Here is a 27,502-nt window from a genome sequence, read left to right on the forward strand (position 1 = left end):
GGTAAATGATTACTGTCACAAAAATCACCGTAGTGACAACTGTAGTGAAACCAAAAGGAGTCACTGAGGAGAAGAGGATCAAGATCAGAAAGAAGTTCCTCTAACAGAAGGCATCTACCAGATGATGTACACCCCCATAGTGGGTACTGTGTATTCAAATCCTCAAGTACAAGGAGGTATCGTAGGTGAGAGGGAGCAGTTGCTGGATTACAGTGGCCATATGCAACTACCCTGTCTGAGGTGGATAGATGCTATAGATGCTACAAATGGTAGTTGCTGTGGTTGTTTGTACTTTCACTGCTATCATTTCCAATGTGATGATATCTGAGTAAATCAATGCACAAAATGCTCCAGATGCTATCTTGGGGACACTAAAATTCCTATAGAAAGCATTCTTAAGGGTTGGAGAATGGTCATCAGTAAAATGCATATCCCAGAGACCAACACAAATCACAGAACAGAAGGATGATATTTGGCACAGTTCTGGCAATATACCCATTGTAGTTCCATTGAATTATCACATTAAGAGATTCCTGGATGTGTTTGAAAGGGCAGAGAGACAGGTTGTGCACCACGATTGCAGTTTCACCTGTGGGTAGAGAACAACAGTAACAAACATAGGTTCCAAATCTTATGGTGAAGGTGATCTGTCAACATAGTAGCTTTCTCCCAATATTTCTTCCTTTTCTACATAACTGCTTTAGAAGGGCAAGACTTTTCCAAGGGCTTATCAGCTATAAGGGTATGAACTGAAGAATAGGCAGCCCTAGAATTCCCTCCAGCTAATGGCTGGTATTGGGTGATTTGTCTCTAGGTCTCCGGGGAGAGGGCACCCTAAAAGGAATCTTGTCACCGGTACATACCAGAGGAAGATACTACTACTACTACTACTACTACTACTACTACTACTAATAATAATAATAATAATCTGACCAGGTGCAGAGAGTCGAGATCCCTGAAGATGGTGCTGCAGGAACATTATGGGTTAGCCCAATGGCTAATTTTCTTGTATGACTACCAGAGGTCAATGTCAGGGAAATGGAAGGACTAAGTACTTGACGTACTATTGATGACATGGCAAATATAATGGCCAAATTGGATACCACTGGGATGGGATACCAGTGGTCATATTTTTCCCAGGGTCCAAACTATGGAAGACAACTGGAGACTGTAATTTACTGGCCTTTGGGATTTTACATTCCTTAATTAAAGTAGTACTCTTCGAAGATAGGAGTGTGGGGGGGGAGGAGGAGGGGGAGAAGGAAAGTGATTGTCTCTTCAACTGACACACAATACACAACGATGGTTGCTCAGATGGCACATGGGAAGTTCTCATGAAGCTGTCATCCAGTCTCCATAAAAGGTGGGATATACGACTTCACATCACAAGTGTACATCATGATTTTAACTTTCTCAGAACAAGGATGAATATGATCAGGTGTCAAATTTATGCCTGGTGGGCCTTGACATACACAGTGTGTGAAAATGATTCCTTCACTTCAAGGTTTTGAATAATTCCTTATCTGTTCACAGCATTAAGACTCAGAGACAAATTAAACCCCATGTAACAGGTTTATGCTCTAATGGCTTATCAAGATGAAATATATGACACCAAGTTTCTTAAAAGACAGTACCACTCAAGACTGAGTAGGAGTCACTGTTTCAATTAAGATAGACCATACTGTAGCTAACGAAGGGAAGAGATTTCTCCAGACACATTTTTGGTATTATCTACAAAGAACATAAGACCTAGAAGTTAGAAAGGACCCTTCACCAGTCTGGATGCAAACCAAGAACTGAGAGGGGACAGTTTCTGTAGTTCGCTAGATTTTGCTCCCCCCCTCCAAATAGCATAGCCAAAGAGGGACAGTTCTTGGAGTCATAAGTACTGAAACATTCAAATGTAGCTTTAACTTGGGTCTTTTCACTTGGCAAGATATCCACCTTGATACTGCCTACTCGTGTAAAGGGGTTTCTCCACAGGTATCACCAAGCCACAGCAATTGTCACCTGGCTTGATGACTATTCCTTGGAGTCCCAGTGCCCCCAAAAGGAGGGACCTATTCCTCTGCATGTGCAGAGAGGTACCAGCTGAGATATCAATAACATGATCCTTGTGTTGTCATGGGACTACCACAGAGCAGGTACCCCCATGTGGACTGGCTAATATGGTTGATACTGGGAAAGCTTCCCCACAATGCCCATACATTTGGAAAAGTGGTGGTGAAATGTGGATGTGGGGACCAAATATAAGTTTCAGATACTTTATGACAGCTGGCTGAATATAGACAATTTATTAATTTGCTAGGGGGCAACCTTCCATGTAATGCCCATAAATCTTTAAAACTGCACGTCAAAGGTGAATGTGGGCACCAAATGTAAGAGTTAGGATCTACATGGCACTTGGCTGCATTAGAACAATTTATTAATTTGCTACCGGTTTCAGTCAATGACCATCATCTGGCACATGAATCACCATTTTAAAACAGAAATGACAACAAAACATCAATGTACGAAATCTCATAAAGATATGTAATACAAAAACATAACTTTCAAAAAATTGGCTACTGCAAGTCACATGTCAATCATGTTTAACCATACAACTGTCAATTTTATGAGAAATAATACAGAAGACCAATAATTTTCACAATTAGCAACCTTCTTCATGCACACGCTACAGGAAACTGGCCATATATAGTCAGGACATGGCATGAGAAGCCACAAAACTTGTGGCCTCAAAGACAACATGAAGGGGGGAGGGAACCATATTTGATAATTCATGTTTGTGATTTTTGTACATTTTTTACTTATAATTGTACTGTAATTATGATAATTTTTTTATCATAAAATTATCTTTGTATGTTATGATTTATATCAACTGGACATCATCTTGGGTTGTCTTTGAGGTCACAAGTGATTTGGCTGCTCATGCCATGTACTGGCTGCATATCACTAGTTTCCTGTTGAATGTCCATTAGGGAGGTAGCTGATGTATGAAAATTATTGTTCTCCTGTATTATTACTCACGAAATTGACAGTTAATGTGATTGTATGGTTTAACAGGACTGACATGTGACTTATAGTAACCAATTTTTTGTAAGTTATGTTTTTGTATTTCACATCTTTATGAGGTTTTATGTGTTAGGCTTTTGTTGCCATTTCTGTTTTATAATGTTCATTCAAACATCAGATGATTATCATTGAGCAAAAGTGACAGCAAATTAATAAAAAAAAAAAAAGGATTAGCTGTAATATATGTCTTATAGGAAATCCTGGTTGACAAAAATGAATATGCTGCCAGACCCAGTCTGAGAAAAGGTATAGTCAGAAAGTAAGATTGCAGGACAGAGGGAGAAGTACTGCAATGGATTGGGGTCCCATTCTCACCACACGCATACTCATGAAAGAGTTGTGAGTCCCAGGACCGGAGGGGGGGATTTACGACAATTGCAGCCATTACCCAATAGTTGTGATTTGTTTTTGCAGTATACTTTGTTTTTCTATGTAGCCTGGTTACACAACAGAATGTCTGAAGCTACCAGCGGCAGTAGGCAGGGGAGTGATAAGGCTATAACAGTCCTTTCTTTACCCATCTCTCTTTCCTCCCTAAGGAACAAACTAATAGTTCTGAAAGTATACAATACATTTTTATCATCACTATGCAATATTCCAAGTTTCTTAGTTTAGTGCTTCTTTAATACATTTCTCTCCATACCTCTCACTCTTTCTCCATTTCTAATGCCTTTACATGGTTTCATATAATTTTATTGAATCCTTAGCTCTCCACACAATCATGTTTCTTTCTGTTGTAGGTGCAATTATTACAGCATTATTAAAATCTTTGCAATCTTTCCATATTTTGTTAGGCTTTCTGTTTCACACTAACACAATCCCATTAGCAAGTTTTATACTCATATTCACTGTAACATAATTCTTTCCACTTTCTATGCTTGTCTTCTTCAGATTCAATGAGACTTGAATCTCCTCTTATTCTGAGTTATTGGAGGTTGCCTGTTAGATTGTTGTCATAACTACATTTTTAGTGAATCAAACTTCGATTAATAATTTCTGATAGTTTTCTATAGCATTCCTATCTGCTCCTGCACTCACCGTTCATTTTTCTCATGATCAATTAATTCTTCATAAAGCATTACATTTTATCCAGCATGTTCTCTTACATTTTTACTGTTATGTTACCTCTCATAATTTAGCATTAGCTGTGGCCCAACTTCTTGTTGACTTCTTTCTTTGCCATATCTTCCATATTTCTCTGTCACAAGGATAAGTACATGCAGCTCCCAACAGAGTTGTGTAGCACACAGACGACTTGTTCTTTATTGTACACACAATAGATGAAGAAAAGTGGTCTTACCTAAATATTAAACTTTTTCATAGCTTCCTTGAACACTTCCTAACATGGGCAGTTAGACTTGCAAAATATCACATTAGAGAATGCTCCTAAATTTTTTATACTTGCAAAATATCACATTAGAGAATGCTCCTAAACTTTTTATACAATCTATCTTCCCTTCTTGATGAAAGGTAAAATATATTCCCTCTCTCAGGTTGCGTGGAAATTTCAGTCACTGCATTAACAGCTACATGTTAAGATGATGTTAACAGTGATATATAGGGTTTTCCATATTATTCAGAGGCGCTTAAAGATTTAGTGGGCAGTTTACAGTTAAAAACAGACAAGATACCAATTTATTACACAGCTGCAAAGGCAGATACATCTGTGTTATTGTTATTTAAGTTGAAATTGTTGTAGTGATTGTCACACTTCTTGGCTCTTGTTTCTGCAGCAAGGAATAAAAGAAACATCTCCACTGTATGTTGTCTGTCTGACATTCTAGAAGATAATTGATTAATATCATCACAATAACATGGTGACAAAGGATGATAGTAAAATAACGCTTGCCTGTACAAGAAAGTCCTAAACAATGCCAAGCAACTTCCCCCCCCCCCCCCCTCCCCCACCACCCCCCTTCTTGAAGTGGAGCCAATTAAGTAACTTTCCGCTGCACTGCAGTAACAAACAGACAGCATGCAGATTGTATATTATACAAAATTAGTGTAAGATTCTTTTCTTTTACAATTACTAGTTATTAAATAAATAAACGCAAACAATGAAAGTGACGGACCAATCTTAGTGTCTCTATGAAATGCTTTATCAGAATGAAAACAAGGTTATCACACACCACAAAGCATGCAAAGCTAAATTCTCCTCTACCTTTCTCAGTGAAGTAATTATACTGAAGCGAAGGCTGGAAAGGTTCTACAATTTCATCTGGAAAAGAAGATATTTACAAAGTTAATTGCACACAGAAGATTAAAAAGCTTGATATGTTCCACGACTTAAATATGGACAATGACCTCAATATATGCTTCATAGTAAAGTACCCAAAACCAAGAAAGCATCACTACTATATACAGCCAAACACTATAAACAGGTGGGTACATTAAGGCATAATAAAGCTGTAAGCCATTTGGAACTGCTTAAGACCTGAAGCATATTAATTAGACAGTTTAATATTTCACTAACTGCAAACCACATATAGCCCACAAAATAATGGTATCTCTAACACCAACTATTTTCAGTTGTCTGTACATGCCTCAGATTTTGAACAGATAATGAGAATAATATTTATTTAAATACTCACAGTTGCTGTGATTGCACAGATCTTACCATTGATGTTAAGGCTGGACATATCTGGCGGTGGTGGCAGATCTGGTGAAACTGTTACAGCCTGTCGCACTTGTCCTACGGCTGTCAGGAGCTGAAAACACAACACAAAAAATATATACATGCATGTAGGATGAAATTCTTAGTCAAGTGGTGGAGACTATTCTTCACATAATTCCACAATGTGTTCAGTAAAATTTACATAGCTGTAACAGTCGTCTAGAGGAGTCTTACACAAAGTTTCATATACCGATTGTACAAAGAATGTCTAAATTATCTGTAAAGCACAAAAGGCAAATTAGTAAAACACCTGCAAAGCGGTTTAGTAAAATTTGAAGAATACTTTAAGTCACTACTGAATTAAATTTAGATCACTATCATGCACAGTAACAACCTCCAAAGAATTTATTCTGCAGTGAGAAATTTTAAAAGAACAACATGAAACTAAGGCATGTTCAGCCACTGGATCACAGACTGCTCTAAAATGTTATGTTGGATCAGCTGATGTCATTTGACGTTCATTCTACCTCTCTGACTCGGTTCAAACCTAATTCACGTGTCTGTGAGTATTAAGAGCAACATGGCTGAGTACATGTTTGCAGGATACATCATCAACATGATCTCCCTGAATAACAAAGCTCACAGTAATGGAAGAGCTGCTCGTCACCTTTATCATGATCATTCTCTAGAACATCCAAGTCCAGCGCATACCCTTTTCGCCACAATTACACAATGGCTTCGAGAAAGGGTACCTTCACCATCAGCGGGTGTGACTGTGGTGATCCAAGGAGACACTGTGCACCCTAACTGGAAGAGGCTCTGCTGCATCACGTTGAAGAGAACCTGTCAACGGCTACACGAGCAATTTCTTTGGCTGTTAATGAGTGGAATTGTAAAAAAATGTGATGCACTGAGTCACACCCGATCAGTTACTTGTAAAAGTGGTCGTGTTACCAACATGTTTTCAAACAGCTGTAGACAGAAATGGTACATTTACGGGCATTGGGTGCTATTCAAAATATTATCTACTCACTCCCCTCTACAATTCCTAGAAGTTTGTAATGGGAATTTCCAAATATCCTGTTTCCAATCTTGACCTTCCTCTACAGTTCTCACCCACTACAGCTCTCTCTAGTGCCATGGAAGTTATTTCTTTATGTTCTAATGAGTCCTATCATCCTGTCCCTTCTTCTTGTCAATATTTTCCACATATTTCTACCCTAGCTAATAGTGCAGACTATATCACATTACAATAGCAAATCGTTCAGATTTCGCCACTGTATGAATAATATTTTCCTGTTCATTTTAGCCTGACAAAGTCCCCAAAAATAATATGTCATTACCTATAAAGTAATTTTCACAGTGGTACTAATGAATAGTTCTAGTTTATTCTGAACATGTTTCAGCCCCAATTAATAACTAAAGAGCCGACATACATGTCACAATATCTGATATTTTTCACTTCTTTGATAATTTTATTTAGTTTTATAGTTGAAAAATACTTTTTGTAAACTACTTTATGATACTGTTCACAATTTTAATGTTAAGTTAGTTTTTACTTTTGCTTCTACTCTCTGCTATTAAGAAAGTCATTCTGCATCTACATAGATACTCCGCAAGCCACCGTACGGAGTGTGGCAGAGGGTACCCTGTAGCACTACTTGTCATTTCCCTTCCTGTTCCACTCGCAAATAAAGCAAGAGAAAAATGACTGACTGTATGCCTCCGTATAAGCTCTAATTTATCATATTTTATCTTCATGGTCCTTATGTGCATAAGGACCATGAAGATAAATTATGAGAAATGTTAATTAATGTCGGCAGCAGTAGAACCGTTCGGCAATCAGCTCAAATGCCGGTTCACTATATTTTCCCAATAGTGTTTCTCGAAAAGAACATCGCCTTCCCTCCAGGGATTCCCATTTGAGTTACCAAAGCATCTCTGTAACACTTACGTGTTGTTCAGATCTACTGGTAACAAATCTAGTAGCCTGTCTCTGAATTGCTTAAATGTCTTCCTCAATGTGACCTAGTAAGTATCCCAAAGACTTGAGCAGCACTCAAGAACAGGTCGCACCAGTGTCCCATATGTGGCTTTCTTTATAGGTGAACCACTTTTTCCTAAAATTCTCCCAATAAATTGAAGTCTACCACTCGCCTTCCCTTTTACAGTTCTAACATGCTTTTTCCACATAATATCGCTTTGCAATGTTACAGCTAGATATTTAAACCATCATTAATGTGTCAAGCAGGACACTATGAAAACAAAAACTGATTAAAAGAGCGAGAGAAATTCAAGGTAGAAAGAATAATATGGTTAAGAATTAGGCAGAAAAGGAGGAGGAAAATGGTGAAAAAATTAAAAAAAAGAAAAAAAAAAAAAAAAGAATTAAATTAAGAAAGAAAGACACGAGGGTAATTGTGGGGGATTAAAATAAATATAAGTAAATAATTGAGTAAATAATGAAATTCTATCACACATGAAAGGAAGGTGAGAATTGATGATGGAGGTTAAATCGAGGAGGATGCAGGACGTGATGTAATTGTCTCTGTATCCACATGATGATGATGATGATGATGATGATGATGATGATGATGATGATGGTAGTGGTGATGATGTATTTAGAGCATTCAACAGCATGGTCATCAGCGCACTTATTGGTTATTACCAGACACATCTCCTGGTTTGAACAATGCTGTCATAAATGAAATTGCTGTAACAATTCCCCAAGAACACATATTAGCAGTTTTCTTCACAATGTCTGTCTATGTTGACACAAATATCTGGCTAATCAATGATAAAATCAATTTATCAATTAATTACTGTTATTATGCAACAGCCTTCCCCAAGATTGTTATGAACTGTCCGATACCACCTTTTTTATATGCATCTGTGTATTTATTGTACGATTCAGTGGTTCCTAGGGCCTTTTATGTGTATTTTTATAGGTATCGTTCAGTTCAGTATTCCCAAAAAACCTATTCTTCTTTGTAAATACATATAGAATATTTTGGAATGACGTACATTCTCATGATTGTTAATAGATTGTTGTCATTAACAAAAATATGTACATACACCGAATTAAATATCAGATTGTGAAATTGAAGTAATAAATGTTTAGCAATAAATATTAAGAGGCTAAGGAAATGTTAGCATAAATAACTAATGCCTCTGATTACCATAATTGCAATTTGTAAATACGCCAACACAAAAACCTCATTACGATTCAAATGAAAATAACAATCATTACCCAGTGACGTAATTTCACTCGTTATTCATTTTTATGTAATTCATTGTAATTAATGATGCTTGTAAACTACGCAGATATTTACCTCTTGTTAGTTACACCACCCTAATTTACGAAATTCCGGTATTTGAGAAAACGTGTGTATTTAATTTACGTAATCTGGCGAAGTACGAAACATATACTTCGAACAAATGTTAGCAATGAAATCCATAAAGTCACTAATTACAAAATTAAAGTAACATCATCAAAAGATTGTTGAAATCAGATTGTGAATTAATTTTCACACATAAAACCAAGATGATGATATAAATGTTATATTATTTGACATTATATTTTATAACCTGTACAAATGTAACAGCAGTTAGCTTAGATAAAATTGTTTTTAATTGTAAGTTACATTTTGTAATAAATTAACAATAGTAGCAATTGTTAAAATTGTATTTAAAGCAATGCAGCGATGCTGCACAGGGGAGTAAGCTTTGTCAGTTGTTTTGCACATATGTCAGTTCTGTCGATCAGCTGATGTCAATAAATAATTTGTCATACTTGAAATTTTCGTGATGTTCTCATTACTCACAGCACCCACAACATCGATGAACCACAGGCCAACGCAAGGTAAGTAGTAACATTTAAAAGATCATTACACTGTGTTATGTCCTAAAATCCATCAATCATTTGGAAAAAGTTCTTATGGCAGTATGACACTTTCAATATGTAGTTCACTTGTTTCAAGGCGGGTGGTTACTTACACTGGTCCACAAATTTTCATCTTTTATGTCACATATCGAGGTTAAAACTGTTTCCTATCTCAGGGATACAAGCAAATTACGTGTTTACATTTCACAGCCACACTTGTGGTACATTATAAGGGCTACATGCAAAGGCATAGTGATAATCGTTCCTCTGCCATAAATGAGTGAGGTGGATGTTTCCAGTACATTTTGGAAACACCATGACTCATGTGCACACCATCCAGTCACGTGAGCGTTGTCAAATGCAGAAACCAGACATGATTTTAACTGTCATTTGTCATGGCTGTGTGCTCTTGTACTGCTTCAGTTCAATTGTTACTGGAACAGGTGTCATGGCAGTTCACAGTAAATGCATGAGGGGTGAAGGGTTCAAATTGAAGAATTGTGTTATGGTGTGCACGTACACTATGTGATCAAAAGTAGCTGGACACCTGCCTGAAAATGACTTACAAGTTTGTGGCACCCTCCACCGGGAATGCTGGAATTCAGTATGGTGTTGGCCCACCCTTAGCCTTGATGACAGCTTCCACTCTCGCAGGCATACATTCAATCAGGTGCTGGAAGGTTTCTTGGGGAATGGTTGCCCATTCTTCACGGAGTGCTGCACTGAGGAGAGGTATCGAGGTCGGTCGGTGACGACTGGCACGAAGTCGGTGTTCCAAAACATCCGAAAGGTGTTCTATAGGATTCAGGTCAGGACTTTGTGCAGGCCAGTCCATTACAGGGATGTTATGTTGTGTAACCACTGTGACACAGGCCGTGCATTACGAACGGGTGCTCGATTGTGTTGAAAGGTGCAATCACCATCTCCGAATTGCTCTTCAACAGTGGGAAGTGAGTAGGTGCTTAAAACATCAATGTATGCCTGAGCTGTGATAATGTCATGCAAAACAACAAGGGGTGCAAGATCTCCTCCATTAAAAACACGACCACACATAACACCACCACCTCCGAATTTTACTCTTGGCACTACACATGCTGGCAGATGATGTTCACTGAGCATTCGTCATACCCAAACCCTGCCAGTGGATCGCCACATGGTGTACCATGATTCGTCACTCCATACAGTGTTTTTCCGCTATTCAATCATCCAATGTTTATGCTCCTTACACCAAGCGAAGCATTGTTTGGCATTTACCGGTGTGATGTGTGGCTTATGAGCAGCCGCTCGACCATGAAATCCAAGTTTTCTCATCTCCCGCCTAACTGTCAAAGTACTTGCAATGGATCCATATGCAGTTTGGAATCCCTGTGTGATGGTCTGTATAGCTGTCTGCCTATTACACATTACGACCCTCTTCAACTGTCGGCAGTCTCTGTCAGTCAACAGATGAGGTCAGCCTGTACGCTTTTGTGCTATACATGTCCCTTCATGTATCACTTCACTATCACATTGGAAACAGTGGACCTAGGGATGTTTAGGAGTGTGGAAATCTTGCGAACAGATGTATGACACAAGTGACACCCAATCACCTGACTACGTTCAACGTCCTTGAGTTCTACAGAGTGCCCCTTCATGTTCTCTTACAATGTCTAATGACTACTGCGGTCGCTGATATGGAGTACCTGGCAGTAGGTGGCAGCACAATGCACCTAATATGAAAAAAAAATGTTTATGGGGGTGTCACATAGTGTATGTGTTCACAAAAATGCCCCATACTTGCAGCAACAAACCTAATAACTTTTATTACATTTTTGCAGATGTCATTTATGGTTCAAGAAGATGACTGTTGACTAAAGCAGTAAAACAACCATAAACCTTGTATTTTGGGTACCGAGTTGGAGACAAAGATAAATTGTGGGCTCCACATATTTGTTGCAGCTCATGTTCATCTACACTGTATATTTGCATGCGTGGTAAAAATGTCTTCATGTAGTTTGGTGTGTCTGCTAGCTGGCACCAACAAATCATGGATCAGATTGCTATTTATGTACGGCAACCCCCTTCAGCAAAGGATTCAATACCAAGTGACTGAGGAATATTCAATTACCTGACATCCCATCTGTCATTTGCCCTGTGGCTCATGGTGAAGGATTGCCAGTTGCTGTTCCCCTACATGTACCACCATCAAGTAGTGATACTGATGAGCTACAGTGACACATATAGCTGAAAAAGTGTAGTCATCCGCTAGTGACACTGACCCTACATTTACACCATCATCATCATCTGGAGAACACACAAAATCACACAGTGCGAACTAAGTGATCTGCTTAATGATTTAGATCTTCCAAATTGTAAATCCAAAATCTTGGGTCTCGTGACCGTAGCAGTGGGATCTCTTTGCTTACAAAGTGTGTGTCCATGTTTCAGGAGCATCAGAAAAAACTTAAATGTCATTCCAATACTGAAGGTGACATTACATTCTGTACTGGTATTGATGGTTTGTTGAAAGAAGTAAACATTACATACAAACCAGATAGTGGAGACTCTTTATAGATGGCTAAAAACAAGTCTGAAGGCAGTACTGTTACCCAATAGTAATGAAAGGCCTTCCATTCCTCTCACATATGCTACCTTAGTTAAAGAAAGATGAACCATATTGAAATCTGGTCTAAACTGCATTAATTACAATAAGCATGAATGGCCCATATGTGGAGATTTCAAAGTCAGTGCAATGTTGTTGAGTTTGAAACGGGGTTACATGAAGTCTCAGTGCTAACTGCGCGAATGGAACAATCACGCAAGAGAAGAACACTACAACACAGAGGGAATGGCCTCCACAAACAACTCTGGTCCCGGGATCAAAAAATATTGCAGAACAACTCATAGTGAACCTGAACAAAATTGTTCTCCCACTATTGCACATCAAGTTGGGACATGTGACAGCATTTGTTGAGACTGTGCACACACAGGAAGAAGCAGAATTTCAGAGTTTGTGTAAGAAGTTTCCACAACACTTCACAAAGACGATCACAAAGGGGATACTCACTGGTCCTCAGATACCCTAGCCACTGCGGGACTTAAACTTTGAGTCCATCCTAATGTCTGATCAGCTGCATGTGTGGCATTGTTTTTGTAACATGGCAATATTGTTCTTGGGAAACAGGAGAGCCAAAGTTACAGGGACCTTGTGGATGAACTCATTCATGCTTATAACATCATTGGCTGCCACATGATTTTTAAGATGCTCTTTCTTTACTCCCACCTCGAGGTATTCCAAGACAACTATGGTGCATTCAGTACTGAGCATTGCGAGTGGTTCCACCATGAGATTTCTCTCATGGAACAGCAGTACACGGGGCTGTGGACTACTGCTATGTTGGCTGATTCCTGCTGGATGCTACAGAGAGATGCACCAGACACACCCAGAACACTGTGAACCAGTGTTCCCAGTGAGTTTAGGTTATCTAAAAGCTAGGTTACTTTGGTCCATAACATTTTTCTTGGAAAGTGAGCCAAAATACTTAAAATATAGCTTGTCTTCACATAAAAATGATTTGAGATGCTACTTTATGGAATGAGAAATAGCTGAATTAAAATGTTAAAACTTCCTGTCATATGCGGATAGCTGATCACTTAATAAAAAAATGCTGGCTGAGCCATCAACTCAGAGCTCTTTGATAGTACAGCCACTTAAAAATATTTTAGAATGGGTGTTACACTGTTGCAGTTGTGAGCTAGGATGGGGGAAGGCTCCAGGTAAGCTGCAGGTTTTCTTAAGTCAACATATGAATTACCTATAGCTAAAATATTTTGCATTGAAAATACTATTCCAGAAGCTTCACATACTGGTGCTTCATCCTGCTGGAGAAGGAAACTGTACATCAATGGAAAGTGTCCTATCCTTAATTTGGTGAGCACCATTTCCTCCCACCTGTGGGGCTGGCATGAGATTTGTCTTGCTTGGGTGGTCAACTTTATTGTCTGCAGTTTGTAGTTTACCACGTCTGACTGCACATCTTCCCACTGAATGTTTCTAACCCCTCAAAGCAAATACAGTGAGATGGATTTGAACACTTTGGCTCAATAATTTAGGCTATCTGTCATTGATATAAATCAATGAGACTTGCCATGACAAGGAAGGGAATTTGAAGATTTACTTGGCCAACCAATTGCCCCAAGAAGATTAATGTGGCTGCCTGTTCTCTCATTTGTCTTCTGACTTCCATCCACTGACTGGTTGTTAGCACCATTTGATGATCTGATGTCCATGTTCAACAGAAGAACTATAAAAGATGACTTGCTAGAAAACTTTCTCTGCATGACAATGAACTTCTCTTATTGGGGTCTTTCAGTAGCAAAGGTTGTTTCCTCTTCATCACAATACAAATACCAATGATGCTGGTGTTGGCATAGGTTTCCCCTTGTTCTAAAAACCCTGCTGAGTACTGCAAATTCGTCATTTGTCTCTGTACTTTACCTACACTTTCTTGAAACTTTCAAACTTATTATACTTTAAATAATATTCTCTGGATATATACATTCCACTTTTTCTTGTTAAATCTATCTTCCATCTTAAAATGTGATGGTGGAGCAGTCTTTCAACAAATTTCACTTTTTCTAAATCTTTCCTGTCTACTACTCCAGTCAATAATTTAGATTCACAAATTGTTGAATCAACTGTGCGTCAGTTCTCATATCTGCGAACTATACAAAATTACACTTGTGCAAATGAAATGTATTAGTGCTACAGAAAAGTGAAATTAGGATTTATCAATTTTTACATGTTAACCACATTTTGACATAAAAAATAGATCATCTGCTTTTTACAAAAATTTTGATATGTGAAACTGTTACAATAGTTACCGCTCTGTTAGATTCTCGCCACCTTGCAACAGCAATAGAATCCTGAGTATTCATAGCAACTGCTTTTGCACCATGTACCATGGGTGGCAGACCTGTAGATTAAAAACACACTTTGAACTTATTTTGCTATATTTCAATATTTTCTTTGAACTATCAAGATTTCCACTTAATGAACAGTCAAAAGCAGATGAAGTTGAAGAGATGGGTGGGGGTGGAGGGATGTGTGTTCACACTCATAAGAGTTCTCAGAATTACAAGTCTTACCTAACAAATAATGGTAGACCACAAATTCAAGCAGAATACCAAAAGGCAAGGAGCCATGTGGGAACAACAACTGGACAGGGATTATAAGGAGAGGAGAGCGAAAGCTTTTGCCAGCACTAGAAGTGTCACGAGTCACAGTGTTTACTCCCTTTGCAATGCAAAGCAGAGATAAGGGAAATATTTATGCTTCTTGCAGGTCACCTGTAAAAATTACGATTGATATACAAAATTCATGAATGCTTAAATCAGAGCTGATGTGGCCTTGTAAATTGTTGGATTGGCACAATAAGAAAGTGTGTGCCAAAAATAATTTTACGAACAGGTTCCTTACACCAAATAAGAAAAAAGTTCATATAAACAAATGTCCAAAAATCCTTCATTTTCTAGCTATTAATGGAAGTTTACAATTTAGGTGATTTGAGCTCATCAACATATAAACTCATAATAGGTTTATATGACATGTCAATGAAGAGTTTCAGCATCCAGGTGGCCTGCTGCATAGACCAATTCTACAGATGATGTCGCTATGGGTAGCCCTCTGTTTGCCTTAGAAGCTAACCTTTTTATGGAAGACTTCAAGGACAAAGCACTTTAGTGGGTGTTTTTGGAGGTATACAGACAACACCTTTGTGGTATTGCCGCATGAAGCAGCAATGCTTCCTTCCTTTTTAGAACATCTAAATTCACCCTATCCAAACAATCAATTCACCATGGAAATGAGAATGGAGACCTCTCACATCCAGATTCCATGGTTTGTACAAGAGAAGATGGCTCCTTGGGCCACAGTGTCTTTTGTAAACTAAAACACATCAGTCTGTATTTGCAAGTGATGACCTCTTATAACCCACCCCAATGCAGCTGTGTATTATGGACATTTTCCATAGAGCTCAGGATATCTCAGATCAAGAGAGCTTTTAGCAGAGTTTAGCTATCTATCACCTATGTTTATTTAAAATCGGTAAACTGACAAGCAAATTCATCATACTTTTCAACAAGCAGATGCTGAACCTCACGAGCAGCCAAAAGAAATGGAAAACTTCACTATGACGATTTTCCTCCCTTATAGTGACTGCATGTCCTTCAAGACTGGCATACTCTTCAGGAAACACCAAGTAAAAAGTGTTTTCAGTCTTATGGCACAAGTGCAAATGGCACTGCGTTCCAAAATGATGACCCAGTTTTAAGGAGACCAGGAATATATATGATTCTGTGTCTGTGTGCGATATCTTACATTGGTTGGACATGTCACACTGTTAAACACAGAAACAATGAACACAGATGTTACCTCAGACTAGGTTGGCGAGCTAAATTTGTTGTTGCTGAAACTGTATTAATATGGGACACGGCATCAATTATGAAGAGACCAAGATGATCTTGTCCACTTCCACACCCTGGGACTCAGTCATTAATGACAATCACATAGTGAACGACTTAATTAATTGAGAGACAGACTTCAGCTTAGTGAATTGGATTGACAGTACTAAGGCATTATCAGCCACAGACAAATTCAATAAGATAACACCAATACGGAATCAAAGCCAGGACAGCTAAGTTGGGCACCAACGCACATGCTGAGGTAAGCAGGTTGTGGTCAGGTTTTCCAGCACAGAGCATATGGAATCCATGGCTTGTTTTTCTAGCAAGGTGCCCTGGACAATGTCTCCTGCAATGATGTTACAGCCATGCCTCCTGGTGGCTGTGTTTTTTTGTGGAACAGTATATAAGTTGGTGAGCCGTAACAGACTGATACGGTTCCATCTGAAGACGATGAGTGGCTGCCTCACAAAAATATTGCAGAAATATTGTGCTGTTAGGCAACTTACTTCCTGTCACATAGTGCACTGGGAGCAGGTGTAGATAAATAAGTGCTTTTGGAGATGGGGACAAGAAAACCCAGAAGGTCATCTTTGAATGTGAAAATTGACTGTAGGAAAAGAATTCCGCAACAATGATTATGTGCAGTGCAGTCAGAAGGAAGACTTCAGGCTTGATCTGCAGGAACTTTAACCTGCAGGTATTTATAATTATGAACTTATGATTTTAGGTAAGTATAGCTGCTAACTGAACTTTATCATCTTTTGTGCATGTTCTTCAGTGAATTATTTACAAGCATTTGCCAAAATAATTGAGTATCAATTAGGTATTATACTAGCTATGGAGAAAATTGTAGGAGTGTTCATCAAGACGCTATACATGTTTGTAAGTAACTGAACTGGTGAGTTGGAAAAGGGGTCATCTCTCAGAAAGTTAATTTTTTAGTAGACACAAAAAAATTGTTCTGCTACACAACACATATAAGAATGGTGTCGTGGAGTTGGCATGTAGCAACTGGCCATAGGGTGATAAAATACGTACTGTTACAACACAATTTAGCCATTGTCTGTGATCAGTAATTGAATTTGAATGTGCTGAAGATGATCCATTTTTGAACCTGATGATGATGATGAGGCAACTGGCATTCCATTTGCACAGGAAAGATGGTATTATGCAAGTTTATATTATCATACTCATTACAGCAATAAAAAGAGTGTTTTATGAGCATACAGGTTTATTCATAACGTAACCAAAATATGACCACAAGAAAAATACAGTAAAGCAGACAATGGTGGGTATGCTTCATCTATATCTTGTCCACCATTTGCGGGCCAATGGCAGCTACTGGTGTAAAACAGTTTTTATTCATTAGGTATGTATTGTAGAATTTTCTTTACATCATCTAGGTTGTTCTTTTTTATTGGCACAGGTCCACTGGAGCCCTTCTCTAACTCAATAATCTTCTAACAAGCACTTCTATTGATGGGACACGACCCCTGTTATACCATATGATTTGTATAGATCTATACATCAGTTATCTCTGGTAAACATTACTGGAAAAAAGCAGACATGACCACTTTTCCTACTCATTGATTCAACAGCAAAACGTTTCTGGACCATAACATTTTTTTCTGTTCAAGCTTTTACTATCTAAAACTTACAAAAAAAATTGTTGTTTGCATGGGCCATGCAATCTGCAAGAATAATGGCATAGTTGTGAGTTTCTTTCATTTTGTGTACAATATTAGTCGTCATCTTCATGAGTTCTGAGCAGTGACCATATGTTCACTAGCAGCATAAATTCCAACCAGGAAACATGCTATCAATCAATCAATCAATCAATCACGATCATAAAACCTCTGATATTACACACAGGGCATGAAATGATGTCATTTGAACCTTCAGAGGGGACCAGAGACCTTAATATCTAAATAAACTAAAGAACTCACAGTCTGGGTCACATTTTTATTTGTTATTACAAGTTTCAACTTTACAGCTATCATCAGATCTTAAAAAGAGCAGCCACACTCACAGAGACAGATTGGCAAGATGCATAATACCTAAATGCCAGATAAAAGACACAAATCTTGAGGCCCAGCTTAATAAACTAATGAAATGAAAAGATGTACAAAGTTGACCTAATGTGGCATAAAATACTTACTTCCTTGAACAGCTACAGAAGCACGATTAACACGGTCCACAAACTGAGGGTCTTCTGAGTTATCACTCTCCTGTTTGGCCACCATAAGTACACGGTTTGCAAGTCGTGCGATGCTCGATGTGTTGTCAACCATCTTTTGGCGTTGATTTGTGTGAATTGCATCCTCACAAAGAACTGTGTGTTTCTGTATTTGCTCCTCTGCAATACAGTAAGATTAGTTTTTACCAAGGGGAAGCAACTCTGTCTCACAATTTGACAGATGTGCATTATCTGTACATCACATATCGTTGAGGATTCGGATGAACATTAGTGAGAGTTCACATTGTTTTACTGTGTGTTGCATGCCAAACAAATATAACAGTTCATTTAACAATCTTTACCTCAATAAAGTCTATAAAATGGATAACATTAAAAAATAGTTGTCACTAAGACAAAAGTCAAATACACCCACATTACCTTTATGAACTGGGTGCTTCATAGCACCACAGCAAATGACAGTCAAAAACATCAAAAGGGTATTTAGGCTTCACTAAGTACACGAAACAACCAGACACTGGTGGTTCAGAAAATAATCTATTGACAAGAGCAATGGAGAAATTGATATGGACATGCAATAGTATTAATTCATTGCAGTCTGTAGACCCTTATCAAGAAGGAGAGCCCTCAGGATGTGGAATAAGTTAAAGTATACACCAACAAAAGACAAGAAAATCATGGAAACGTATTTGTATACTGTATTAATTATAAATTATCACTACACTGCTTAATGCTATTCATGCTTATGCAAACTAAATTTAATCAAATTAGGAAAAAAGCTTCTGTTTATCTTCTATTAATGTTCTTGATTACATTTGTATTTTGCGAAGAAAATAGTTACCTACATCATCAAATACTAAGTCCTGTTTACAGCACATTATTACTAGGCGCACAGCTTCACAAATGAGATTGCTCCTTGCTATGTGGCTAATAGAACTTTTCAATCCTTGCCTCTAGATACTCAGGTGCTTTTTCGAAGAGCAGTTATTGATACTTTTAATTTTCTTTTAAAGTGGCTGGGATTCTGAATGTCTTGCTTCATGTTAAATGGAAGCTCATTGAATACCTTTGCATCAGGGCAGAGTCTCCACTCTGATCCCTAGACAAGGAGACAAAGTCTCTCTGAAAACTATTTGTACAAATTGTATTGTGATTCTGTAGCTCACACTACAGCTGAACTGATCCTTATCATAAGCAACAGAACCATGAAGGAGTGAATTATTGGGAAGAGAGAGTAAGAATTCCAAGATTCTTAAAAAGGCTTCTGCAAGATGTGTGATTGTCTACTTTACACAATTCTTTTACTGATCACTTCTGCTGATAACAAGGACTAAAAATATAAAAAAAATAGCTGAGAGATGCTTCTATGGGCAAAACATACTGACCTCAGCTTCTTGATTAGTTTATCTATGCACTGACTCCATTTAACTTGTTATTGAATGGAATCCCGAGGGATTTTATACAGAGTGTATCGTATAGTGTATGGCTATTAATGTCTACTTCTTTTGCTAATGGGTCATTATTGCTTGTCTGAAATCACGTAATATGAGACAAACTGTTAGCTGTGAATTGTAGGCCTATTCAACTACCATCTCAACTGTCTGGTAAGGTTGAGTTTTGACTTTTGATTAGTATGCTTGTGTCATCAGCAAAAGTCAAAGTTTTTCAGCTGTCATTTAAAGCCACTGGAAGATCATTTATGTAGGCTAAGAACACAAGTGGAGCCATTACAATCCTTGTAGGATCGCCCCGTGTTGTGTTTCCTATTCTGAGGTTATCTCCACATTTGTGACACAATCCTGTCAATGACACCCTTTGCTTTCTGTTATTTTTGTTTCATATTGTTTTTAAGCACAATATGAAATATAGTATAAATAACAACATACTTAATTTACAAACAAACATTAAAATTTTTAATACATTCATGTCGTCTGTTGTCGTCAGGAAATGATCAAAAGTTCTGCTTTCTGTTATGAAGGCAAGACTCCATCCATGCAAAATATATGTCACTAATGCCATAACACTATTGAATGCCAGGTACTGTAGAATTTTGTGATTCATACAATCACTCACTTCCGCAAGGTTGTAGCTCCACCAGAACTTCGTTAGTGAGGTCTTGTATTGCTTTTGCCAAAGAGAACCACTTACAAAAGTCAAACTGAGAGGTAATTAACAAGTGCTGCTTAGTTAAATGAGTCAATATTCTATCACAAATGCCTTTTGAAAAAACTATAAGGGATGAAATAGGACTCTAATAAGAAGTAGTTTGTTATCTCTAGATGTCACTACAGCATATTTATGTCTGCCAGAAAGTAAGTACTCTACAGACTATAACAAACTGCAAGCTGCTGTATAAACAGACAGTAAAAGAAATAAAAACAACATTATACTTTCATTATTCTAAAGTTTCCTCATACATGCAAAAAACCATGGGAAATGCAGAGATGTAAGTAAGTGGGTTCTCCAAAAATACATGAACAAAATGCAATGTGTTGCTCGAAGAGTCTGTCATGTCTCTCTATATTCTTTAGCAAATGAAACATTACATTTCCTCAAACAGTACAGCTTTCATAATAAATTCCTGGAGTGTCAGTAGCAACTCAGGATATAGCTGAGGTGTTGACTGGAAGACAGGCACATAAAACAATGCTGAACTTATAGTTAACTTTTAGAACAATGTCCTTCCTCACTTCATGGCATCCCTACCAATATTTTTTCCACATCTTAGAAATGGTATTCTGCTGCCCGCCAATATCTCTATGAAATACCCTTGCCTATTCTTATGCTACACCTACTTCGAAGCCCTTACCATATGAGTAGCATTTATTTTCGGCAAAACTTTAATCAATTTTTTTACAGAATTCACATCTATTTTTGTCGAAATTTGCATCTATATTCTTTTTAAGTGATAAGATGCACAAATTTCAACAGTTGTCATGTTACAGAGTGAAGACAAACAGATTATTAGTTCTTTGAAATGGCCTGTTAAAAAATGTGCTGATTGAGAACTTTTTAACTGGAATGTTTGCTTTCCCAAATACTTCAACACCTTTTTCTTCCGTAATGGCCTACATTTTCTTTGTTTGGCTGAATTTAAGCTTTCAAAAATGATTGTTCTGTTGAAAAGCACCATTTTCACACCAGTAAAGTGAATTTGTCTCCAAATAAGGTGTTTCCGGACATTATTTGTCTTTTCCCACCCAATTTGAAGATCAAAAAAATTTGCAGACCACTAATTTTGACCTTTTGTGGGCATTCATGGACCTATGATACATCCTTCAAAACACTACAGATAGAACTGACAAGTTACTTAGCGTAGTAGTAGATCTGAGCATACAGCAACTCGTATTTAACGTTAGCGGAAGAATTTCAGCGCCATCGAAAAACATTACACGTTTTGTTTTCGAATCACTATATCGCAGAGGGCAGGGGCTGTAGGCTATTGTCACGGAGGGTCGTGAGTGTAAACAGACAAGAAGTTTGACCACCACAGGGGAAGGAGCAGTGCGGGGAAACAAACCCTGCCTCTTTTTTGTTGGGCAGCAGCCTACAGCAGAACTGACACATTGTCACACAGATCGCCGATCTCTTCTGGTATTGTAATGATCGTAATTGAAATCCTTGGTGGACCATGATTAGTCGCTTCACTTATTTCAAAATAAGAAAAGAAATGAGCAGCACACAACACAAAGTATTCAGGGACAGCTACCGTGGAATTGTTTGTTGAAATCAGCAGAGTACTACTAAATGGTCCTCATTATACTATCTTTTGAGCTTTAGCTAACAAACAAACATACATGCATCTTTCTTATAAAATGCTAGGACCCATGACTAAGTACTACATTGCATTGCACGATGTGTATCTAACTGTCCACAACTGGCATGGCACCAGATCACTGAGCGCACTGACACATCATTGGGTTCATACATTTTATTTTGCAAGTAGGTTTCCAAATTTGGCTTCACCAGATGGTGTACAATGCCAGTAACTGCCTACATTTTTGATGTTGTATTCAGAAAATAAAACTATTTCAAACTATCTTTGATGAATAGGTGATTTGGACACAATTCACTATGAAACAGTGTCTAATAAGTAATTCTGCACTTTCACATTTTGAGGCACAGTTCGCACTTACTTCGCATCTACCGCAAAATGCGAATTTTTCCGGCCTCTAGGTATGAGTCATAGCCATGTGAGACATCCATTACAACCATCCAGAAAATCAATTCCAGTCTTATAACAAACACATCCTTCCTACCTGATTGGAGGCAGGGCCAAGTGTGAAAGCACTCACATCATATAATGACTACTGACTCTGTTGCAATTTCTGCACAGGCACGTGGGAATGACCAATGATCAGCTGCCAACCAGAATGAATGGCAGCTGCCAAAGTGTGGCCCATAGTAAAGTTGCATGCTACTGCGCACTACATGCTCAACTTCACTGGCTGCTTCTCAACTTGTGCCATCTGGATATCACCAATTTCCCACCACCAGCTGCTCTGAATTGCACAGATGGAATTGTCCTTACAACAGATCCTTTGCGAGCCTCTATACCACACCCACCTCCAGCCATGTCCACATGCCTCGGCAACCTCCTCCTCTAGCACTTGACTCTTGTTCCATCCATCTAACCCTTTTTATGTGTAGCTCACACAACTTTACCTACCTCCATTAGGGAAAGCTTGTTCCATTCCTTTTCTGCTTCTCCCTCCCTTTACCTCCCCACCTCTTTCTTCCTCTCATCAGTCCTCAATTCAATCTTCCCACACTACCATTTTCTAGCTCTGATATTGTGGTAACACCGGTTCATGTCATATCAACTGCTGTCGAGCTTGGCTAGCACGTTGATGAGTGACCGTCCAGTTCTGCTGAGCACTGTTGGCCAATGGGGTGCATTCAGCCCTTGTGTGATCAGTTGAGAAGCTACTTGACTGGGAAGTAGTGGCTCCGTTAATGAAAGCTGACAACAGCTGACAGAGCGGTGTGCAGACCACGTGTCCCTCCAAATTCACATTCAATGATGTGTATTGTCTGAGGATGAAACAGCAGTCAGTCAGTTGGTTGGTACAACTGAGCCTTTCGAGGCTTCATTGGATGGAGTTAGCTGTGAGGAAAGACAGTGTCCTAAAGCTTAACTGTGAGTTTAATCTCCTTCTACGTGCCTGTTTACCACTCAATGCCACAATTATATGGTGAAAGGTTATCTTCACTTATTCCATTGTTTGGATACCATCCACAACTTTCCAGTATTGCTTCAGCCAAAAAATGGTAATCGTGATATATTTCTGGTGTGCTGATAGCATTACTGACTACTTGTCTTTGAAGACTGACGAAATAAAGTACTTTGAGAAGTGATGTATTGTGCGGCACGAGCTGCATGTAATATGAGTATGAAATAACTAGTTTACAGAAATGGAATTTAATGAGTGTTACAAGTAAACATAATCCCTTACCTTATACGAGGGCAAGGTGAAAAGTTTTTGGCTCGGTAGTGAAAGACTGTGTCATTTAAATACTTAATTTCAAAGTAGTTCCCATTTAGTTCACTGTATTTGGACAAACATTCTACTTTATCTATAGTGCGATTTTGGAAGATCAGGAAAATATACAATCTATGTGTCTCATAACCTCTTTATGACACTCATAAAAATTTTTAACCACAAATTCATGAGATGTGGAAATATGAGGCACATAGAAGGTATCAAATATGGTGGACAGAGAGGATCTTCCAGAAATTCCTCTCTCTCTGCTTTAAAGTAATCAATCAGTAGACTCCCTGACAGATGAATTTAACTTTTGCTGCTTTGGTGTAGGGCCACTTGCTTCCATCATCATTTTTGAATGTTGTTTAATTTAAGACATGTGGAATCACAGTACAAAATCAGCACACAATATTAGCTGAATAACAGTTCAAACATTACAGAGTAATTTGGTTTTGCATTTGATTTTGATCAGCAAACTAGGAAATGTGGCATCAACTTTGCACAAAATATCCTCACAATTATCTCTTCTATTATAATGTACAGTACTCTCACTTCTGATATATTATATATTTGGAACTGCAGATCATCCAATATCACATTCTGCTCTCTCTCTCAGTGTATTCCGCTATGGCTGTAAGAAATTCTCAACATGGACGATTTTAAAAAGAAGTAAGATCATACTGGATTCATATAGTCATTTTTCAACTGTAGAAAATGAAGAGCAGACTCCTTACAAAGCTTCACCAACACTGAATCAATTACCATTGGCAATCAACCACCCAAAAGAAAGAATTTTATGATGACACAGTATTCCACTTTATCAACTTGAACATAAAACAATACAACTATGATAAGAAGCCATATACACAAAACTATTTCACATATCAAGTTGACACTAGGCTTAATTTACTGCATAGCAAATACCAATACAACAAAAACAAAATTTCATTGATACGAACACTTTTTCTGTGTTGGGACAAGAACTTTTCACCTTTCCACACCAGAGGGGAAGCACTGAGCTGTAGATACAAACAAGAAGTTTAAGATTATAGCACAGCTTACAAATTTTGTCAGCTTTAAGAGCAACAGGTCCCTCTTGTCTTCTTCTTATTCTCCTCTCTCTCTCTCTCTCTCTCTCTCTCTCTCTCTCTCTCTCTCTCTCTCTCACACACACACACACACACACACACACACACATTCACAGTCTGGTTTTTTAATATTATTATTATTATTATTATTATTATTATTATTATTATTACTGTTATTACAAAATCCAACATTTGCAACAATGTAATAGAAATAAAAGTGCCATAAATGTGTGCAAGTTCCCTTTACTTAACAAACTCCAACTTAAATATCAATTTCATGCTCAATGAAGTTGCACTTCTATGACTTGCTTCAGTTTACAGTAAATGCTGTAAAAGTTGCAAAATGGGGAGAGAAATATATGCTTTTAATTCAAAGCAATAAAGATCTTTTCTAATTAACCAAAGTATAATTAACATAACAGACTATATTTTCAATACATGTCATTCATATTGGGCTCTTCAAGCGTGGAACCGGACATGCCAACAAAATTAAATAATTTGTTCATTATAACACAAGGCAGAAGTCCAACAGAGCACTCACAAATCTGTTTCTACTTCTAATCAAACTACTGGGAGTAGTTACTTGCAAACTATAAAGTAAGAAATAGTCAACTCCGCTAAATTTTTTGTGAAAACTAAAATATAATATGAATCATTATTTTTAATATTATTATGTGATTACCCATTCAGACAAATGATACACCTCATTCTTGCTCAATTGATGTGCAACATGGAAAGCCTTTTCTGAATACATTATATGACCACTATACAGAGTGTGTATGTTTGTTTTCTTTCTAGCTATGAAGATTTCACCACCTGCTTTATAACAATCTCACTGGTCCAGCATTTAAAGTTCTTTGATTCCTTCCTCATACCAAATGTGAAAATTGGCAGTTTTATCTCTGCTATTGACAGACTGGGTCTTCATAATGAAACCAATTCAGTTACAATTTACTGAGGGTGTAACTATGTAACTCCTTCTTCTAGAACAGTTACTATTTTAAAAATAAATTTAGGGTTACACTTACCAGACATCTTGATAAAGTCAGCAGAATCAGTAGCTTCATCACAGAGAGCGCGTACTCGTTGAATGCTATCAGAATATTGGGAAACTAAATTTTCAAAGTGTTCATCAGCAGCTTTGCTCTCTGGATAGCTTTTACGAATACGGCCAGCATTGATCAGCTGAGGAGTCAAGCTTTCCACCTACGAATCAACATGCCACAATTAATGAAAGTAATAATGATGCAGTAGTTATTCAACTCCGCATTGACTGATGTAATATGATGCATTATTTAGACAAATTTAATTTGCTTAATTTTAATGTGTATTCCTTACTCAGAAAACAGACACTTGCATGTCAATAATTTAAATTAGCTCAGTTAACAGACTCTCCACCGCAAAATGCCTCTATTTTCTGTTAATCACAAGCGATAACAAATATGGCAATGAACCATATTTACAACACTAATAAATTTAAATACTATCTCAATGGTGCAAGTAAGATTTGTGTCTGCATTTGTACACTACTTTAATATAGAGCATCATGACAGATGAGCTAAGAAAATCTGATGGCAATCAATACCTTTATTCCAAAAAATGGCAACTGATAGGAATAGTCGCAAATCTCCAACAAGTACTGAAGAGTGTCTCAGAAACAATCTCAGTTTAAAAAAGTCTATAGTGCGAACAACAAATCAGTTGTGTTTGGTATATATTCTAGCAATTAAATATTTAGACCTGCATAACTAAGCTGTCAAAACCACCCTGTGCTCCACTGCTGGAATATTGTGAGGGGGAAAAAAACTTTGCAGAAGTAACAGTAAAGCCATTATCGACTTTCTTTATAGCACTAATGATTGCTATTATCTATGACTACACAGAACAACTCACAAATGATTCCCACACAGAGGCTAGCAGCAAATAATTCAGGCAAAGAACATTTAATGTATGTAGAGTCAAGTTCAGGCAAATAGTTCATCACACTCTGCACAAAATTATATCAGAGATTTGCTCTAATACAGAAACAACATTAAGGCAGCAACTATTTATATGAAACTTCCTGGCAGATTAAAACTGTGTGCGGGACTGAAACTCGAACTTGGGACCTTTGCATTTTTCCGGCAAGTACTCTAGGTGTTCGCAGGAGAGCTTCTGTAAAGTTTGGAAAGTAGGAGACAAGGTACTGGCAGAAATAAAAGCTGTGAGGATAGGGTGTGAGTCATGCTTGGGTAGCTCAGATGGTAGAGCACTTGCCCATGAAAGGCAAAGGTTCTGAGTTCGAGTCTTGGTCAAGCACACAGTTTTAATCTGCCAGGAAGTTTCATATCAGTGCACACTCCACTGCAGAGTGAAAAATCTCATTCTGGAACTATTTATATAATTAAACTCACTCACACACACACACACACACACACACACACACACACACACACAAACACACGTGCACGCACAAATAGCAACTGTTGCATCATAGCTGCATAGTAACACACACAACATCAAAATCCAATTGAAATTATGGTCCTATGGTAATGCAGATAGTGATAAAAATTTTAATTTCCAGACACTTATTAGTGACATTAGAACTAAATAGGACAACAAAAAAATAAATGCCAAAATGGTGATTTATATTTTCAAATATTTCATCATAACAGAAAATTATGTCATGTCGCCACCATTCCAGCCAGTGGAAAGACGAATGATGCAGATTTTAGCAAAAGT

At 37.8% G+C, this 27,502-nt stretch overlaps 1 protein-coding gene across 2 annotated transcripts in view; it reads right to left on the reverse strand.

The window, feature by feature from the left end:
• The window catches only part of LOC126185056 (vinculin), a 267,137-nt gene that overhangs the window by 80,667 nt on the left and 158,968 nt on the right, over positions 1–27,502 (reverse strand). Inside the window, exons 12-16 of one of the 2 annotated variants that reach the window (XM_049927815.1) lie at positions 25,810–25,987; positions 18,172–18,369; positions 14,433–14,524; positions 5,690–5,780; positions 5,234–5,290 (exon numbers count right to left, since the gene is read on the reverse strand). In XM_049927815.1, coding sequence (XP_049783772.1) covers positions 5,234–5,290; positions 5,690–5,780; positions 14,433–14,524; positions 18,172–18,369; positions 25,810–25,987 — 616 coding nt within the window. The remainder of the gene's footprint in view (positions 1–5,233; positions 5,291–5,689; positions 5,781–14,432; positions 14,525–18,171; positions 18,370–25,809; positions 25,988–27,502) is intronic. The other variant, XM_049927816.1, reaches the window with a different exon arrangement.

This window comes from Schistocerca cancellata, chromosome 4 (genome assembly GCF_023864275.1).
Source record: "Schistocerca cancellata isolate TAMUIC-IGC-003103 chromosome 4, iqSchCanc2.1, whole genome shotgun sequence".
In the NCBI taxonomy this organism is placed as follows: domain Eukaryota; kingdom Metazoa; phylum Arthropoda; class Insecta; order Orthoptera; family Acrididae; genus Schistocerca; species Schistocerca cancellata.